The sequence below is a fragment of the Heteronotia binoei genome, chromosome 5 (genome assembly GCF_032191835.1).
Source record: "Heteronotia binoei isolate CCM8104 ecotype False Entrance Well chromosome 5, APGP_CSIRO_Hbin_v1, whole genome shotgun sequence".
NCBI lineage: Eukaryota > Metazoa > Chordata > Lepidosauria > Squamata > Gekkonidae > Heteronotia > Heteronotia binoei.
In genome coordinates, this window is record NC_083227.1 from 58,937,142 (window position 1) to 58,957,995 (window position 20,854).

The following is a 20,854-nucleotide window of genomic DNA, read 5'->3' on the forward strand; positions in this document are numbered from 1 at the left end:
GAAGAATGCATTCCTTCTCTTGTTCCTCAGCAGCAATTTGCAACTATATCATGCCATCTGAAAGCACACTGGGCCTTGGAGTCTCCCTCCTGTCACCTCAAACTCACACATGAATGAAAATAATGGAATGACTATTGAAGTACGCACAAAATCAGAATTTAATGTTTGTTCTGTCACAAGCAACATCTAACAAACAATTCACAGAAGATGCAAATACCAGATCACATTGAAATCTCTGAAAATACACCGATGGGGCTGGAAGTAACCTTCCTTCAATAATAACTGGGTGCCATAGAAATAAAGATGCTTTACAGCCACAGTTCGAAGCATGTGTTTAAATACAGAGACAGGTATTCTCCAGCCCTTCCCTTTTGCTTCCCCCCCCCCTCACTTTCTCAGAACACCTTCCAAAAGGAGTGACATAACAGCAGACACTTTAAGACAGCCTCTCCTAAATCATGAAATAAATCATTTGAGTTTCCCCCCTAAAGTTAATGAAAACAAAGACTGACACAGTTCATCTAAGGCCACTGGCTCTCATCCCAAGTCTCATAACTAGCAGGATAACAGCAAACAGAGGTAAGCAAGACTACAGAGCTTTCAGAATGCTTTAAGGTTCACTGAACCCCTGCCCAGCCAATCAGAATAAAAAAGGGGGGTGGGGTGGCTGAAGCATACATGACTGTTGCCTCCTGACCCAGTCAGGACATGAATACAAGGCAGGCTTGAGGAAAAAGGGTCAGGAAGGAGAATCCATTCACCAGGATATGAAATGAACTATTGATTCTCAACCAGAACAATATTCCTTGAATAGTGTCACCTGTAGCATCCCGAGCAGGAAGCTGTACAGGAGTTATACCCAAAACTCTGAGGCCCTAGCACAGCCAGTCCATCTGAATTATATTTTACCTTTTCTTTATATGGTGACTAGGTTACTAAAGATTTCTAAACAAGGCACATAATTTGATTTTACCCTCAAGGCCAGGGGATATTGGCTTTGCTGTTCTTCTCCTGACATGTACACCTATACAAATTGGTCTGCATGCCCAAGCTTTCTGCTCATTTGAATTCTTATTCAACTCAGCACTGGCCTGTGTGAGTGCCATGCCTTGGCAAATGGCACACAAATGCATAAATGCTTATAACTGTTTCTAAAGCACAGTGCTTTAAGTTCTATTCAGTTCTGTAAGATTTAAGCATGGTGACTGATACAGTATAACTAAGAAAAGCAAGGGCAATCCAAAACACAGCTAAGAGATCAGTTCTTTCAAGGAGATAATGCCATATATGCTTTTTTCTGTGATTACACCTGACAAGACTCTACTTTCCATGGCTGGGTGGATTCCTGATTCATGGTACAGCACCAGGAACTGATCAAATTGCTCAGCGGTACAAAAATGTGGTATTAATTTATGCAACTAGTCAAGACTAACATACGTGACCAGTGAAAAACAATGGTAAAACACCTCATGGTATTAAGCTGCAGCATATACAGCACTGCAAAGTCCCCTACTTTTTCAGCTGGTTATGACTATTTTAATATAAGTATTATAAGCTTTTCAATATATATATCTCATAAACTCCCTAGTCAGTCATTAAAAAGCTGCGATTCTGAATTTTGTTTTTACTGCTGCATTTGGATCAGTTACGACTTTCTCCTTTAAAAACAGATCCCTCCCCCCCCCCCCAAAAGAAAGAAATTAAACCTAACGTACACCTTGCATCAGTTAAAGGGAGAAAGGAAAAATTAATTACTGGGTGTAAAGAATACTTTACACAGCAGTATTGGTCATCAGATCTTCCCTAGTCAAAGTCCTATCCTGCTGAGTTAAAAGGGCTAAGGTCTAGCGCAGAATCTGTGATGCCGTTGCCTTCCCGCCTCCCCCCCCCCCCCCGAGGGAAAGCACAATATGCAAAACACTATATTCCTACATTTTATAATTAATTTTCAAATGCTTCACCTATACATATTTTAATAATTTCTGATTTATCTGATGGTATCTATAATAATTTTTTCTATATTTCAATAAATGAAAAGAAGGCTGTTTCAATCCAACAACAGAGTGTCACACAATATAGGCCTGTCAGACACGATTTTTTTAAACTTCTAACATGTAAGTTAAAGGATAAGGAATTTATAATGCTGCCTGCGAACGAAACCACTTTTCATACACAAATGTGATCTCCCCTCCCCAAAGGGTAATACAACAGTACATTTACATAAACTAATCCAAACAATCTATGTATTTGACAATGGCAAACCTCACACAGACCAGCTATTGTTGGTTTACATCTTGAAGTTCTTTATGTTGGCTTGTAACACTGCTCTGGCTGTCAAAGGTTTGACTTGGACTCTAAATAAATGGTTATACAAGTGCTGTGCAGCGATATTGGACTTCTTTGCAAAAGAAAACCTGCTGCGTATGAATTCAAAAGCTATTAATTTTTCAGTCAAAAATATTCATGCCTATTTCTTTTAATAGAGAAACACTGCGCTGAGCAACTGAGAGATAATGTTGACTAGTGGTACAGAATTTTCAATAGAGCAGTTAAAAATAAATTTAGTAGGAGGTCCCCATCAAAGCTATAATTTTCCAGAATGTAAAACATTTTTAATACTAATCAAGACAGTGCATCCTCCCCTGATCACTTCCCCCCTTCTTTTCCTACTGCTTTTTTCCTGTTTATCAAGTGTATTAGCAATACTTGTGATAGCACCCCCAACTGTTATTTCTGGGGCTCATTAACAAAAACGACCAGATTTTCAGCAGGGATTTACTGGTCAAACTGGCTTCACGCTAACTCCTCATCTTGCCATTCCCTTCCCTATAGATTATAATCCCTGTGAGGGCACAAAATAGCCTTCAAACTGCCTTTCCATCACTTGCAAGGATGCTTTGCATTGGTACTGTGAGGGCTAATGGACTGCTGGAGCCATAATGTGAGAGGGACAAGCTCCGCTCTGCATCATCTCATGTGAACAATGGTGCAAAGCCCCCTCAACCATGTTGTTAGAGAGAGAGAGAGACAGACAGACATGTTGTTGTGGGCAGAAGGAAAGGGGAAAAAAATAACAGGTAGAACATTTCATTAGATGCAAGCTTCCTGTTATTCACTGGCCCATAGCAGGAGCTCCTAAGACAGGGAGCTGGTGTCCCTCTACTACTCTTTCAAAGCAGTTATCTATGTTTACTGCATGTACGTCATTCAGCATTTTGGAGAGAGAGGAGGGGAACCTCCTAAAAAGTCAGCTGTCAAAACTGCTGCGGAGAGGATTTACATAAAGCTGCAACCTATTGAAGTGTAACAAGGAGAAGGTACGTCTCTTGCAGAACACTACACTTAAAGAGTTTTCAACACTCCAAAAGAAAGGATTCTGCAGAAAAGCCCTTAATGAGATAGACAGAGAGTAAAGTAAGATCAAGGATTCTAATAAAATGTTTGATCTAACATTAAAAATAGCCCATCTGTTAAAATCTGTCCAGCATGCTCTAAAATGACAGAGGCAAATGTAGCATTTTCTTTAAGGCACCATGCACTTATTTTACTCCAAACGCTTTAAAATTCCTAATTGCTTCATGTGATTATTCCAAATGGAGGGAGTGATGTGCTTCTTGATTTTAAGATTTGTAAGATTTAAAGGTACACTGCCTTTATTTGATTTTTTAAAAATACTTTGAATGACGTGAAAGTTAATTGAGCGTGGCCGATCTAATCAATATTCAACAATGAAGTGATGGCAACCCACTGGCTTACCTATTTGGGCTTTTCCTGCTCTCTGTAAATAAAGCAAACACACACTTGTGTATGTCTGATTTATGGCGATACAAATAAAAAAAGGAGTCAGACTATTAACCCAGCAAATATGGTAGCCTGCCGAGATGCAGTTGGTAGGCAAAAATTAATGTCTGAAACAGAACACGTTACACACTACAGAAATAGTGAACATAAAATCATTAAACACTCTGCACTCCTCTCCTTCTCATAGCAAATAATTTCTATTTTTGAAGTTGCATGTGAAATAAATAGCTGTAGGTGGAGGCTCAGGCAGACTGCTTATGGGAGCAAAGATTGGAAGCAGTTGAGCTTTCCAAACAGACCTTTCCCTCTGTTTTAGAGCAGGCTGTTTATGTATTCAAAAATGGTCACAACTTGCTTTAATTCTTTTTTTTTTGGCTAAGCTTGCAGTCACATAAAATTAGGTGTATCTACAAGATCCTACTTCTGTACTTGTCATACTATATCAGAAATTGTATTCTCCACTTTTTTCCCCTGCCTTGCAAAGAAGACTATGTTTAAAACACAGGGCTGAAGGTCCAAAGCAACAGTACATCTACTCCAGCATCCTTTTTCTCCCCCAGTGACAAACCAGATGCCAATATGCAGAGTTGCCCCACCTGGTATACTGCCTCTGAATATGGACCATGCACTTGATGGACCTATCCTATTCTTTCAGTAATTTACATGAAGTCATGCATACCTTTTTTAAAAAAAAGTGGAAGGAATTAATCTCACTATCATAAATACACTGTGAAAACAGTAGGGGGTATTTTAACCTGTTAACATTCCTATAAATTTACCAGGAACAAAGGGATATATATATATATACCTGTTTAAATGAAATACAAAGTTGTGTACACTCTGCACAGTGAACAACAGAAGAATTCAAGCATGCAAAGAGTTTGTTAAGAGTTAAGAAATGACTGAAAGAACGAAATTTAGCCAACTCCAGATTCCTTTATGCTTTCTTTAGGTCAAGAGTTTCAAATTCATCTCTAGTATATTATAAATGTTATATAAATATAAAATGAAGATCATCTTCATCACAGTCAATTTGCTGATGCATGGAAAATTTGAGCTGAAGTAAGTGCTAGACTATATATTGGAGTGGATTCAAAGGTGCCCTGCACGCAGAAGGCTTCCTTTACTAATGCAAGGGCTGTTTTACACCTTTTCTCAGAACACAAGAAAAGTAAGCCCAAAACAACCCCTGTAGCCACTGGAGGGGGAGGCAGTGCCCACTCCTGATTCTCCAGTGCCTCACAGCCGAATCTTCCCCATCAGCTGAATTTTGTACTTTCTAGATGGGATACAAACCTCCTGCCCAGACTGAGGAAGAAAAAGAAGGTGGGGCAACAGGTAACCTGATGGGTTCTCATCACCCTTTTATTAATTTTTTATTTTTTTGTGACATCAGAAGTGATGGCATGCCCCACTGGTGCCTCCTCATCAAATTTTTTCTGGCTACGGGGTTGGAAAGCCCAAAGTTACTCATTTGCTAACACAAAAGCATGCTTGACTACAGTTGTACAATAGCAGTAAGAGCTGCTGTAGAATGTACCTGTTGCTATACCATTGTCCAAATAGTAATTCACGCTCTTGCAGAACAAGTGCTAGAAGGTTTGTTACAAATGATAGTGGGTTACAATCAATGGGCTTAGACTGAGGAAAAACTGCACAGGACTGCATTGCCAATTTGGCAGGAGTCTTTCTTAATTTATAGATGCAAGATAGGGGAAATCATAAGAACATAAGAGAAGCCATGTTGGATCAGGCCAATGGTCCATCCAGTCCAACACTGTGTCACACAGTGGCCAAAAAACCCCAGGTGCCATCAGGAGGTCCACCAGTGGGGCCAGGACACTAGAAACCCTTCCACTGTTGCCCCACCAAGCACCAAGAATACAGAGCATCACTTGCCCCAGACAGAATTCCAACAATACGCTGTGGTTAATAGCCACTGATGGACATCTGCTCCATGTTTATTCAATCCCCTCTTGAGGTTGTCTATGTTTCTAGCCACCACCACCTCTTGTGGCAGTGAATTCCATGTGTTAATCATCCTTTGGGTGAAGAAGTACTTCCTTTTATCCATTCTAACCCTACTGCTCAGCAATTTCATTGAGTGCCCACAAGTTCTTGTATTGTGGGAAAGGGAGAAAAGTACTTCTTTCTCTGCCTTCTTTATCCCAGGCATAATCCTAACCTCAGAAGTAAGCCCCCTTTTTATTCCAGCCTGAGCTCTTATTCTGAGCCTAACAAGCTGGGAAGATCACTGCTTTCTGTTGATGGTCATTTTAAACAGACTGGGCTTGATGCTGAGGCCTAAGATGAGGCACACAAAACAAGGCTGTTGCAGAGCTCTCTTTTCTTCACAGATACTTACAGGCTGAGGGGTAGCTTTTGGTTCAGTTGACTTCACGTGCAGGTGTGTCATCATTGCTTGCAGGCGTTCTTTGTCTTTTGCCAGCTGAACAGGAGAAAGAATTCAGAAAGTTCTTTTCATTATTATTATTATTATTTTGTGAACAGAATCTAGAACTGTATTCTTTTTCCTAATGAAGTCCCTGGCACTGGAGCTGGTATATTACAAAAACAACGCCCCCCAACAATGCTATTATTTCTTCAGCAGTCTGGAAATGTTATATGGTCCCCCCCCCCTTTTTTTTTTGAAGTGAAACAAAACTCTGGGTGCTGGGTATCAGTCTTTTGCAGAGCAAAACACATTAGCTTTCGACTGAAGCTGCTCTAGACCTGCTGGCACCAGCAGGTTCACTGCAGCATCGACAGCTAAAAAGACAACAGTGAATCATATTTACTAGGCAACCCTACCCCAATTCATGTTCAGGAGACACAGCATAAAGGAGAGTTAGGGGACTAGGAGAAGCCTTTTTCTTGATTCAGTGTTCAAAAAAAATGCTCTCTGTTTTTCTTTTTCTTTCTTTTTTTTGCCAAGCTTCAGTTGTCAAAGTGCATAGCCTGTATTCTGGGCTTATGAAACACCTGGATAGATGCAACTTTTATGTAAAATAAGCTTCTAGTTCCTCATTATTTTATAAAGTACAGGAAAATTCATAGATTCGGCTTTTCCTGATTTAAAAATCAGTGTTACCACCCTGATTTGTAAGGTCCATTGAAACCAGAGCCATTAGTCTAATGACTAGCAAGAAAAGCAGCTACTTTTTTCAGGCTACTAAATGGTAAGAGAGTTTTTAAAGTTTTCCTTTAGTTGTCCATGATATCTCTAATTTTACTCTCAAAAGACTGGACCTGTAGGAGCAATGTGCATGCTTGCATTATGCCAACAAAGTTTAAAAGGCAAGCAGGACTTTCCAGGTGCAGCCATTCTTATTTTATAAATGGTATCTGGGCAAGGTGGGTTATGTGTAAGGACAAAGGCTGCTCAGGATCAGGAGAAAAAGCATAGCGGATGGAGGGGGGGGGAAGAAATGGAGAAAAGTGAGGTGAAGTAGAAGAACGAGGACTGCTATTAATAGGAGAGTCCTGAAAGGTGATCTTTGTTGCACTTTATGCCTTGGTGGCTATACTGTGTTAATTCTTTGATATCTATTTAGCTTTTTAATACAGATCATATAGTTTATGGGATCAGTCTTCTTTGCAAAATGGCATGTAAAATGTTACTGATACAAGTGACTAGGGACCATAGCTACCAGCACAAACTGATGTAACAGATTCTCCTTAACTCCATTCAGACAACTGCTTGTTGGCTGTCAAGAACTGGGGACAGTCCAGCTTGTACAGTTACCAGGACAGAGATCTTCCTTCCATGGTATAGGGTCATATATGCATCTCCCTCTGCCACCATGCACATATTAAGTGAATATGGGACTTCTGTTTCTTTCCCCAAAAAGAGAAAGGGGACTTCCTTACGCACATCTGGACTTCTGTACGGAGCACCTGCTTCACATATTACATTATGTGTGGTAGAAGAGGCTTCCACCATAAACAGAATTATAGAACTGGTAACTGCATAGGCACCCCCCAAACCTCCCCCACAACAACCAAGTCTGCACTAGCCCCATGGAAATTTTAATCTCCTTACCACAACAGCTTATTACCAAGCTGTATCAAAACTAATCTGAGTCAGATGTCTCAGTTTAAAGTGCCAGTGAAGAAAAATCAAGGGTCAACTTACATGTTATGGCAGACACAGGTGAGAGCCTGATGGGATCTGCACTGTGGCAGCACCAGGTAATTGTCTTGTTACCTTTTCAGGTGCTGAAACAGCTAGAGGGGGTTGTTTCAATGCTTGAAAAGGAACAGAAGGGGGAAATGGGATCTGCACTGTGGACTGGGTCTGGGCAGTGACCTTATGGCAATTTGTTTAATGGTTAAATTTTCCTATAAAATAGCATTGGTGTCCATAGGTTGGATCCATGTTTGCTATAATGTGCAGTTTGGCTCCTAGCCTAAAGCCTCCAAGGGCTCATCAAGGTACTGTATTTTCTACCCTCATAAAGTTACCTTGTTGCTGTTCTGCCAAGAGTTGTTTGAGCTATGCCTACTGGACCAAATATGAGAGAAAGAGAATGAAGTTGGTTTCTGGCATACAAACACAGCATGTTAACCACTGGTGGTAATACTGCTGTGCAGAAGCTTGTGCCAAGCCTTTTGAAGAAAGTGGTTCATCGAACCGTTTCAAACATTTTTTACCACTTTGATATAATTTGCCATATTCCCTAATCTTTATCCCTCAGACCTTGCCTCCTATAGTCCACCTAGTTTTCGATTCATGCAACAAGCTTTTTGTATGTATTTATATACTCCAGGCAAAATAATCAAGAGCATCCTGTAGATATTTTACATCCTGTGTTACAAGCTGAGTTCCTTGCTCCATTAACCGACAGAGTTAGGATAGTTGTGACAGGATTCAAGAAAATGGTGAAGTAGTGGCCATGGGTCAAAGTAGAGTAACCTGTTGCTACTATCCATTGTTCTGCTCTTTGACAAAAAGACCAAGGCCCTTATGAGAGACCAGCCTTCCCTGACACTGAAAAATGGTCGGACAAGAACACTCTCCATTTCCTGTTCTATCACTGCCTCTGGCACTTGGTTGGTATAAAGTAACTTTGAAAATAACATGAATGAGATATGCTAATTCAGCCTGTCCAATTTGCATATTAATAATTTTCACAAGTATAAATAATTTAATATGCAAATTACACATTACCTGGATTTGTGAGGATATGCTATCGCAAGCCCTAAGCAAGAAAGGAGACCTATACTCCACTCTGCCCATCCTGTTTTCGGGCTCCACAACTGCTTCCCTTGCTTATGACTAAATCTGAAGTAACAACCCTCCTCCCCCGATTTACAATATGCTCCCTGAACTTCCTGAGGACAACTTTAAAAACAAAACATCCACCCACCTATCCCCAATTACAGTATTATCAAAAGAGCCCACTGTTCCTTAATCAGAGAGGCAAGCTGCACTAGTAGTCATTGTGAGGTTTAATCTTAATTATTCTCACCTCTAATCTTTGTCATATTAAACTATTAAAAATGTACTCTTTTTGTTTTTGTTGTTAACTGGTATTGAATGGATAACTTTTGGCCAAAATGCATTTCAGGAGCACATGAACACATAAGCAAATGCTTAAGAGTTCAAGCAGGAATTTAAAATTGCAAGCCATGAGGAAGAGCCTCCTGGTTTTGAAGCAGGAAACAGAAAGTGAAGTATCAAGGGATTCTTTAGGCTGTTTTTCTACAGGTCAGGAAGCACCACCAATCTGAACCCATAACTCCATTAGCAACTCCCTGCTGTTCAGTTAGATCATTCAAAAGGAGTCATGAGGGCTTGAGAGGCCATGGATGTGAGCACGCTCTCATCAGCATGGCACCAAAGAGGGCTCCTAAGGTCTGACAATGGCATCTGTTAATGGTATTGTAAGGGAAATTGCACTTGCTTATTAACCACAGTTCTTTTAGGAAGCACTGCAAAGGAAAGAAAAATACAAACTGATATATGTTCTTGTTATGGTTTGCCAAATGGCTTTAGAGCGCCATCTCTCTAAATGAATTGATCTTCACAAAAATGTTCAGGGTTATAAATGAAACTGTAAAACATTTCATACTCTAACCAGCGATACTAAAATGTTTGTTAAACAGCAGCAGCAACAGTAGGAGCAACTAAGAAGAAAGGAGCTATTCGCCTTTTTTAAAAAACACCACCCTGTTTTCTTCGGAGCTTATCCCAGTGACAAATACATCATCACCATGTGGTCATGCAATCAGTGTCTAGCATACATAGGCAGAAGCAAATGCATGACTACAGCAAAAGAGACACCTTTGTTTTTTGCCACCAAGTCACAGTCAACTTATGGCAACCCTATAGGTTCTTCAAAGCAAGAGACACACAGAAGTGGTTTGCTATTTTCTGACTCCGCATAATGACCCTGGTATTCCTTCATCCAAATACTAGTCAGGGCCAACCCTGCTTAGTTTCCAAGATCTGACAAGATCAGGCTAGATCTTGGTCTAATATTCCCCTGTAGTGCCTTTCCCCCACAGTAGCTTGGTTGTTGGAAAAAAATCTGCTTTGGCTCTTCATTGACTTCAGCACTTGGCTCAACAGTTGTTCCAACATTTGCAAGCAAAGCTTCATCTATAATGAGCTGATAATCACGTTGTGGATCATGTATTAATGGGCTGTCTGACTCCAAGTTTAGCTTGGTTCTAAATACTCAGGCTACATAAAAATCAACAGAATGATATGGCACAGCAGCTCTGTACCAGACTTCATCCTACAAACAAAAAGATTGATGCTGTCAAGATCTGACAGCACCGAACATCTGTTCAGCAAAATGAGCATTCACCAATGAATGCTGGATGTGACTTACCCTCCCCCATAGTATCCTTGCTTACAAATAAGTCTTAAGACAGAAATGAGATCTACGCATAGAGAAACCTTTTTCTGCGCACAGATCACTCTGGTTCCATCAGGGCACGTGAATTCATTCAAGGGAAGTTCTAAGGCAAAATTCATTTAACCAGCAGCACTTGTTATTAAGGAATGTTATTAAACCAATACAAAAACCTGAATCAGGAGTAATTTATTTTGTACAAGGTGGTAATACATTGTGAGGGCACAAATAACACAGAGTGAGAAATAGGAAGCAGAGGGACATCAGCACCCACAAGTTATCAATTCGATGCCTACCCGAAAGTCACTGGCCTAACACTCTACCAGGCTGGAAACTGGCTAGAAGCTGGAAACCTTCCTTCAGCCTAAGTCGCTTTCTTCCAAATCAAGTGGCTCCTCATTGGACTATGATACAGAGTTTTTGTGGGTTTTTTGCATTGGTTATACTATGTATTCTGTGATATGTAACAAGTGTGCATGTGCCTAATTTGTCATGATTGCTCATGCTGTTAAACTGCTGACAGTGGTTCGCCAACAAGTCTAACCACAACAACCTGTTCAGATTTTTCTGACTTTACAGTCTACAGGTTATTTGGCCCCACGTGTAATTTAGCTTCATAACAATAATTAAGACTTTAATTCAACAAATATACAACACGAGCAATGTGGGGACGGCTATCTGAAGCTATTTAATCATGGATGGGAAGACCAAAACGGACACTGAAGGACCTTGCAACTTTGGACAAACGGCATACAAGTCTTTGGAAAAAATGATTCAGGAAAAAAGAGCAAAGGCAGAGGGGAAGAGTTAGCAGCAGCAGCATCCCTATTATTCACTCATTAGCATTTCAAAGCTCCAAACACACAAAGGATGTTTCAGAAGATTCAACAGAACAGTGATTTGGGAACTCTGTTAACTTGCTAGGGGCTATTACCCAGATAAACTAAGAGTGCTGATGCAAAATACAACATATAGGGTTTTGTTTTTTTTTAATAAAAAGAAATGTGGTTTTAAAATACCTCCTCCACTTATGTGTTAGTAACTGCTACAGAGAAAACAGCAGTGCATGGAGCATATGGAGATGTTGGGGATTCATGGCCAGGAAGCGCAACCTTATTACGTTACATTTATTCTTGGAGAGTTCATAGGAGCCAATCAATGTTCCATTTTCTCTGCCTATTTCAGAGGCAGTGCAAAGCAGACATCATCTCAGGAGTCAAGAGGGCTGGCTCAAGAACAGCTAAGCCAAGTTCACTAAAGGCTACAGTCAGCACAGCTATGAACTAATGGGATATATATCTGTCCATACAAGATGCTAACTGTGGATGTATTTTGGCTTGCCATTTATTTTCCCTCACATTTTTATTCACTCTGGTCTTGGATTTATTTGCACAATTAATTAATTTATGTTTTAAAATTTATCTGAGAATCTCTCAACACATTATGTATTTTTATGCCACAGGAGACCTCTCACAATTCTCTCTTAAGCCTGAGACATGAATTCTACACTCAGGATACAGAGGCACTTTGCCATATGTAGACGACATTACCTCATGGTAACTGGTTGTGCATAAACGCACTTGAAGACAATGTATGAAAGGAAAATTTCTGAAAAATTCAATGAGAGATCTCCAAAAGAACAGCTACACCAGTATTTCAAATGCGCTGCTTCCAGAGAAGCCCATACAATTGTCAAACAATTAAATAACATGTAGTTGATTAATCACTAAATACATGATTACAGTTAAAAAGTTTATCATCAGAACTATGATACATGTATCCTTTCGAAGGATGGAAGGAGGTGTGACATCACGATTTACTCTAAAATCACTGCTACTCACTGGAAAGGTCATTATGAATATCTTCTTTTTTTAGTCTTTAACTTAAATAAATATGCCTTTAGCCCACAGCTCCACCAATTAAAAAATTACCCAAAGGTATTAAAACTGATCCTCACTCAATCAGCCAAAGCTTTCACTGATTAATCTAACAATTAAACCAGTTAAAGCTTGCAGCCCTAATAACTGCTAAAGACATCATGGGCAAAGTTTGTGCACATATTTGGACTGGTTAAAAGGCAATGTGTTTAACTATGCCAAGCTATGATTCACTCAAATGAAAAATATTGTTGTGATACAACAGTAAAGTAAATCCTATAATAATAATGTGGGATTCTTTCATCTTCATTTTTATTATTTCCTTTTTCATCTTACTTGTAAGTTATGTCCTCTACTAGACTTAGCTGACCTAGCCACACTGATTCATGTTTCTGCAACTCCCAAGCTGCTAACAATATGCTCTACATGGGGGACCTCCTTGAAGACAACTCTGAAGCTTTAACTGACATAGAACGTGATGGCCTAGTACTATGACTATCTTATGCTAATATTAAAACAGTTACATTGGCTTTCCAGGATTCAGCCTGAGGCACACAGGTGTTTACCTTTAAAGCCTGGGACCTAAATATCTGGCAAATTGCCTCTCCTTATAGGAATCCATGTAACATTTTTTCCTTCGAAATGCCTTCACTGCAGGTGGCCTACACCACTACAGCCATACAAGAGCTTTTTCTGTCATAATTGCCAATCTATGGAATGGGCACATGGAAGACCTCAGCTTTTCCTGCATTCAGGAAGGCATGCAACACTGTTAATTACAGAAGGCATGGGCTTAAGGTTCGGTTGGATGAGTGATTTAGTTTGTCTTGATGGCTTCTGAAAGACAGTTTGGTTTGCTGTGCATATGAAGTTTTATTTTACATACTGTAAACCACATATTGGAAGGGCAGGGTAAAAATGAATCTCATAATGAAATTATAATTATCATTCTATATCACTGTATACTATATATTGCAGACAGCCTAGGTGGAAGTCGTTCAGGCCCGGGACGTTTTTTTTTTTTTTGAGCAGGAACGCTAATGAAAGCAACTCTGACAACAAAGCAGATGGAATAATAAAACAGGAAGAGATCCAGTGTGCCACTTAAGTCCATCCCTAAACAACATGAAACTTATTCCACTCAAGGAAGGAACCTAGAAATAGGGATGGGCACGAACTGCGTGACGAGACTAACTTCAGGCCAAATTCTGGCTGGATGAGGGCTCGCAAGTCACGGTTCGGCATGCACATAATCTCAGAAGAAATCTCCAAGCTTTTGGGTGCACTTGGAAAGTGAAACCCGCCCAGATCCATTGGCATGAAAATGCTAGGTAACGGTGGAAGTGGTAATGTTTTCCAGCCTTGGAAACACAAACAGGGAATCTCCAAAGCTTGACAGGTACAAAGCCTGCTGGTAATAGAGTTCCTATTAGTCACAATGGGAGGGGATGATCTATATAGGTGTGGGATGAAAGTTTGTGTTGTGGTTTGGGACTGTACTTGCCAAAGAGCTTTGCCTCTGCTGCCGAGCATAGTGGGGGCATAGCTTAGCTAGCTTACTCACTCAGTCAGAGGCTAGGGGGGTTTGCTTTGCCTTGGGGTCCTCTATTTTGTGATTTGTTTTTTGTTTGCTGCAAAAAGAAGGAAAAATCAGCACTGAAATTCTCTTTCATATAGCAAAGTGGGTTTTAGCAGGATTTTCCTCATGTCTGCTTCCTTAATGGTCTTCCTTTCTTTTTTTCCCATTTTATTTCCCCTCCCCCACTTTAGGTTACAGTAAGAAGGGGAATTGCTTTTGTTTTTTTGGGGGGGGGGGCTTTAATTTAGTTCTCTGCTATATTATTTTATTTAGGAGGTGCTGGTAAACAAAATTTTAGCTGACTGCTAATGGATTTTAGTTTCCAGCTCACAAGCATTTCCCCTCCATTGGAAGCAATGGAAAATGGGGCACCTCCTTCTGGGGCCCAGACTTGGACCCTGGTCCAATCTTTTTGAAACTTGGGTTTGGGTTTTTTTGTGTTTTTTTGGAGGGGAGGCGCCAGCAGCTATGCTGCTAATTTGGTGCCTCTACCTCAAAGAAACAGCTTCCTCAGAGTTCCAGATCAATTCTTCATTATAGCCTATAAGGCCCATAGACTGTAATGGTCCCCATAGGCTATAATGGAGCAGGAAAAAAAATCAATTTTTTGCACATCCCTATTATGCTTTTCAGTATGATCTACAAGGTTTCTTGAATCACAGTAAAAATGGGATATAAATATTTGAATAAATAAGTAGTTCGGCAGGATTGATAACATTTAAGCAACCATGTTTGTTTTACTATTTATATTCCACCCTATTCCAGAAAGGGCTCAGGGTGGATAACAACATTATAAAAAGAATATAAATAACAATTAAAACATCAAAGCAATGAAACAATACAACTTAATCATAAACAGTTATAGGTGGTGGCTCAGTTGTGCACATGTTATATAGCAGGGGTGGCCAATGGTAGCTCTCCAGATGTTTTTGCCTACAACTCTCATCAGCCCCAGGCAGCATTGCCAATGTCTGGGTCTGATGGGAGTTGTAGGCAAAAAACATCTGGAGAGCTACCGTTGTCCACCCCTGTTATATAGATTAAGAATCTGGGACAGTAAAGAGGTAGTTTAATAATATTACAGCAGAGATGGTACCGCAGCATAGGGCCAGCTGATGGAATGGAACACCCAATAGAGTAGGATGCCCACTGCCTCAACTAGAGGCCTGGCAGAATAGTTCCGTTTTACAGGCCCTACGAAAAGGTAAAAGTTCAGTGAGGGCCTGGATCTCCAAAGAGAGCTGATTCCACCAGGCTAGTTGAGGCAAGATGGAAGTCCTTTGGGCCGGGGACCGTCAGCAGATGTTGCATGCCAGATCATAGTGATCTCCAGGGCATATATGGGGAGATGTGGTCCTGTAGGTATGTTGGTCCAAGGCCGTGTAAGTCTTTAAAAGTCAATACTAAAACCTTGAAATGGATTCGGTACTCAACTGGTAACCAGTGCAGTTGACACAGCGCTGGCTGGATGTGTGCCCTGTTAGGCACTGCTATTAACATCCATGCTGCTGCATTTTGCACCAGGGTTTGTTAGGTAAGGCATGGTTCTGACAGTGATTGTTATACTTGACCTGCAAATTTGTCATATTTCACTTTTTAAAAACTCCAAAGTTTACTACAAGTGTCCCCCCCCCCCCAAGTGTTGGGTATGTTTTCTAAGGCTCAGAGCAGGGCAATGATCTGATGCCAGGTCTACCAATATAGTGGAAAGGGAAGGGTATACCTGTTCTTCAGAGGCCTGGTCTATCCCCCTGGAGGACAACATTTTCTGTAATGAAATTTGACTTGATTCTGCTTTTTCTTATAATATTTAAATAATTCTTAAAGTCTAGTTAAAATATAGTTTAAAATAATTCATTCTGAGATTTTACAAGATTATGGAAGTAATCTTCTAAAAACTATGTGATAGACAAATGTAGACTCATAACTTTAATGCTACTAACTTTTTTACTCACAAGATAGAAGTTTTGCTTACAACAATGTGGAGCTTAAAGGGAACATTGCTAGGGAGCACTGCTAAGGGAACCTGGGATGTGAAGAGGTGCTCAGCATCAGCTCCAATGACTACTTGACCCTCTCCAAAATGGAGTGTGTCCTAAAGCCATTCCAGGACCCCATTGACATGCTCTGGGACCACACAGCCAGCTTGTGGCAAGTCAACCCCCTCATTCAAGGACTGGAATGCATGCTGGACTCTGTGGTATAGCTTGATCCCAAAGAAACACCAGTTCTCCCATGGGTTAGGGTCTAGGCAGACTGGTTGTGGATGGACATCAATGAGAGGTTGCATCCTCTCTGTGAGGAGTGGGAGTACAAGCTGGTCTGCATGTGTGACCCCAGCATCAAGAGCAGCATTGGCCTCCATAAAATGCAGCTCATTCAGTGGAAGCAAAGTGCATAGGTTCCAGAACCACAAATGAGGCCAGAAGCAACTACAGGTAGCCCTGTAACCACCCTGTTTGTCTGCAGAGGGAGGGTGGGTCCAGCCAGGGACACATCCATCAGCAACAGTGCCAGCAACACTTCTCTCCTGCATGCTTGGGTGGAGGAGGGATCCAGCCCAGCGAAGTCAACCACCAGTTTGATATCTCCCTTGTACTAGACCCAGAGTCCATCCTATCAATTCTATTGCCGAGAACCCACACTTGACAAAATTTCCAGAGAAAGAACTTTCTTAGCAGCATGTTCTTTGGTGGTCTGTAGCTCTCCCAAAGTCAAGGCATATAAGGTGGCACCCTGGGGAGGTGCACCATGAGTTTGAGGCCTTTAGCTCACCCAGTGTCCATTATATGCACTCCAGAGCCAGGCCTGACATCTCCCCAAAAAGCACTTTCCTGGGGCACCTTTTTTTGAGCCTGAGTCCAATCTGCACATAACTTGGAGGGCATGTGAGCAGCATCCTAAGGAGGTATGCTGCAAATTTGATGCCTCTAGGTCACACAGGATCCATTGTATACATGCCAAAACTTGCTCCTGATATCTCTCCAAAAATCACTTTCCTGGAGGCACCTTGTTTGGGAGTCTATAACTCTGACCTCCTAAATTTAATCTGGAGAAGCCCTGGGAGCCACCTGTAGGACCCTGGGGGTCACCACCACAGCCCAAAGTTCTTGAACTGGTTCAGTTCATGAACCTGGCTGGTTTGGGGTTTGTGATGCTCCTGAACCTGGATTTCCTGGTTTGTGCCCATCCCTTCCAAGAAACAGCAAACCACAGGGCTTACGTACTCCCTGCTCTGCCCCTTTCTCACTACAAAGGTAAGCCACTGCTGAACTGGAACATCTTACACTCCTTCATTTCTACCTTCAGTGAGAGAAGCAGAGGAGCTTAAGGTGTGCTTCTGATCCTAATACACTTCTGAGAGGAAAACAACAACAGAACAATCTCTAAGGCAGGAAATACAAAAGCTTAAAGCACTCCTTACTGATGGGCTGGCCAGTCTTTTTCATCCCCTTTTTTAAATTTTTCAAGGACTGAGATTCTACAGGCCCTGTAGTTAGTGTTTCTATTGTGTATGCTCATATATTTGAAAGTTTTCATATTGGTCAAATTCACCTCTCTCACATATCAACCTGATGGATAACCTCCTCTGAGCTTACCAGAAAACCTGCAATTCATTTTTTGTAATATTAGCAGCAAGAAAAACCAATTTCTAGCTGCTTAACATTTTTTATAACTTGCTGAAGTTATCATCACTCAGTGTTTGATTTTCCTCACATAAGTCGCATTAAAATATTTAATATTGAAAGGACATTGTGACCATAAGTAAAATCTGAAGGGAAAAAATGTCTAATTTATGAGATAAGAAGATAAAAGGAATTTTTTAAATATGTCATGGTTATCATGGAAAAGTAACAACAAAAAGTTTAAGTGTGTTTTTGCTGATTTTTCTCTATAACTATTTGAAGCTGTAAATGACTAACTCAGTAAAATTCCAAATGTAATTATCTTCTGCACTTAGCCCACGGCTTTCTATATATCTCTACATTACCATCTTGCATACAAAATTGAGTGGATTTTTTTGGGGTGGGGGGAATGAAAACTATATAATGTACAGCATTGTTTTAATTTGTCTTCTTTGGCTAACCTTTTGCCTACTCTCTTACACATAAAGAAAGTCATCCCATAAAGAACAGCAAGAGACAGTCAGAAAAGACTTTGAAGCATTTGGAAATACAGCTCCATAAAGGGTCATGATAATACTGCAATTATATATTATTGTAAACTCTAATGGTACTTGCTTAATAAAACCATTAGAAACTGACATTGCATAAATAAAAATCAGTTTCAATGCACAAATAAATATCACTTTCTTATAAAAATGTATATGTGTGTGAGAAAATACATGAAATGTAAGTAAACAGTTCTAGGATATAAAAGATGATTTCCAATCCAATCATGGGAAAGGCTAGAATAACAACATTTCTCTCATTCTGCCAAGGTATCTGCATCCCTTACCAAAACCGAAATTTTGGTGTAGAAGACACTGAAGCATGTATTGATTATTTCAGTTAACTTAGTGCATTTATGACAAATTTGCAAATAGGAAGCCAAGTTGCAATCTCTGCAACCACTTTTAAGGAATTACTGGAAGTCAGTTTTCAGATTACAATGGGGCAAAGCAGAACTCATTTAATTGCACTCTATTAACACTGTGGCAATAGCAATATAATAATATCATCTTTACCTGCAGCTCTAACTGTTGTACAACCTGCATTTGTACTCTACATTGAGCAGTACTTCTATCATCCAGCGCATGCTCACTGTTGAGATGTCTGTAACGACACACAGAAAATCATTGAAATGGATAAAACAAAAAGGGGGAAAGTATATAAATACAAAGATGCATGTCAGAAAATGTCGGCTTGTTTTTTAAAAGGTACCTCTGCCCTGCTTTAAACAGTGCATGCTAACAGGAGGCATTTAATTTCCTACAAACAAAACACTTATATCAGAGGTAAAACTCTGCAGAAAAGTTGCTCCCCCCTCCATGAAGGAGAAATGCAGATATGATTAAGTAATCATTAGACATTATTATTATTATTATTATTACTACTACTACTACTACATCAGCTTTATAGATTTAACACATTCACATGTTTTGAATACTGAAAATAAACATGACTGTACAAAGAATAGGTGAGAAAACAGAATTAAGTGAGCGAAAATCATGACAGTAAATTATACATTAATGAGAAAAAGAGGCAAACCGTTTCTGAACAATAAGCTTACTAGCTGTAACAAAGACAAAAAACCCTGCTTTGTTCACAACTGTAACAGTTGAGTTAAATGTTTGCTAGAATACCTATACAGAATATCTTCCCTCACGAGAGACAGTTTTCTATTTCAGCCAACTAAAACAGTATTTTGTGTCTCAATTACTAACACGGCTTTGCCATGTGGGGTTTTGGCATTATTAAAATCGTGCATATGCCAAAGTCTCACATATGCAGGTTTGGCATTTATTTTGAACACCCATTTCAAGCAGCTCAAAAAACAATACTGCATAAAGTACACTGTGCTAAATACAGCTTCCACAGTTCTCAACTCAGTGTACTTCCAAGAAGAAGAGAGACACAGTAACAACCCAGTTCCCCAAGTGTGAAGTTGTTGAAAGGAATGGCATTAGAGAAGGTACTTCTACGGGATGTTGTTTTCTTTTTCTTAGTGTTTCCTCTCACTATTTTAACTCATCTTTCTTTTCACAGTTTTTTTTTTTTTAAACCAAGACTATAACACATTTGTTATACTTTGGTTCACAAACTTTACCCTTTATACCCTAATCCTAACCCCATTTCTTGGTATAAATCTTAATGAAATTGATAGGAGGAATACACTTACAATTGCAGCCTTATATAAAGAACTGCAGCATTTTGCTAAAACAAACAAAGAATGCTATTATCCCTAAATAGGATGCTATTCAGAAGAGTCACTTTTGTATTCATGAAGACATTTTCTCCCAAACACCAGCAAAAAGGACTTTGTATAGTAAAGCTAGGACTGATTTTAACAGATTGGAACTGAACTAGAGCAGGGGTGGCCAAACTTGCTTAATGTAAAAGCCACATAGAATAAACATCAGAAGTTTAAGAGCCACATGAACAAATATTAGACACACATCTTTATTAAAACTTTTCTTTGCATAGAAAGATAAAATACATGTACGCACTTTACAACACAACCATGCTAGCAGGAGACTTCTTTTTTTAAAAAAAACAAAAGCTGGGAATAACAATCCCCATATGACCAGCAGAGGGAAAGGTTAGGGAATTAATTTTGGCACTCATGGGAGAAGGAAACTCACATGTACCATATATATCACTGACCATGGTTTGCATCATTATGCATCTCTCTGCCTTAACACTAAGCTTAGTAAATACAACTACAAGAGCTATGAAACTAAAGAGGAACCCTGCGCCACCCTCTTTGTCCCTCCTTCCAGTGACTCCCTCGGCTCTTATGCTCTCTTTCCCTTTTCTAGGTCTCCGGATGACTTCTGTGGTGGAGAACTTGTAAGCCTGTTTATTTCACCCTCCTTCCCTGCTTCACACATGGCAGAAATAGGCACCTACCCTATGGATCAGCGCTCAGAGGCTGACTGAGGTCCCGATGCAAAGCATGCTTACTTGAGAGTAAGCCTGCATTAAGCTCCTCCTTGACCTCTGGGAGCCACACAATATGTGTGAACAAGCTGCATGTGGCTTCAGTTTGGCCACTCCTGGGCTAGAGTTAAG

General features: G+C 40.1%; 1 protein-coding gene across 9 annotated transcripts in view; it reads right to left on the bottom strand.

Annotated features, from left to right (window-relative positions):
- FOXP1 (forkhead box P1) overlaps positions 1 to 20,854 on the bottom strand; it is a 743,550-nt gene that overhangs the window by 51,876 nt on the left and 670,820 nt on the right. For all 9 annotated transcript variants that reach the window (XR_009555435.1, XM_060239546.1, XM_060239545.1 and 6 more), the window contains 2 exons: positions 18,808 to 18,895; positions 6,167 to 6,250 (listed from right to left, as the gene is read on the bottom strand). Coding sequence is in view for 8 of the 9 variants with exons in the window: in XM_060239546.1 (XP_060095529.1) it covers positions 6,167 to 6,250; positions 18,808 to 18,895 (172 nt within the window). In the remaining variant the exon portion in view is untranslated. The remainder of the gene's footprint in view (positions 1 to 6,166; positions 6,251 to 18,807; positions 18,896 to 20,854) is intronic.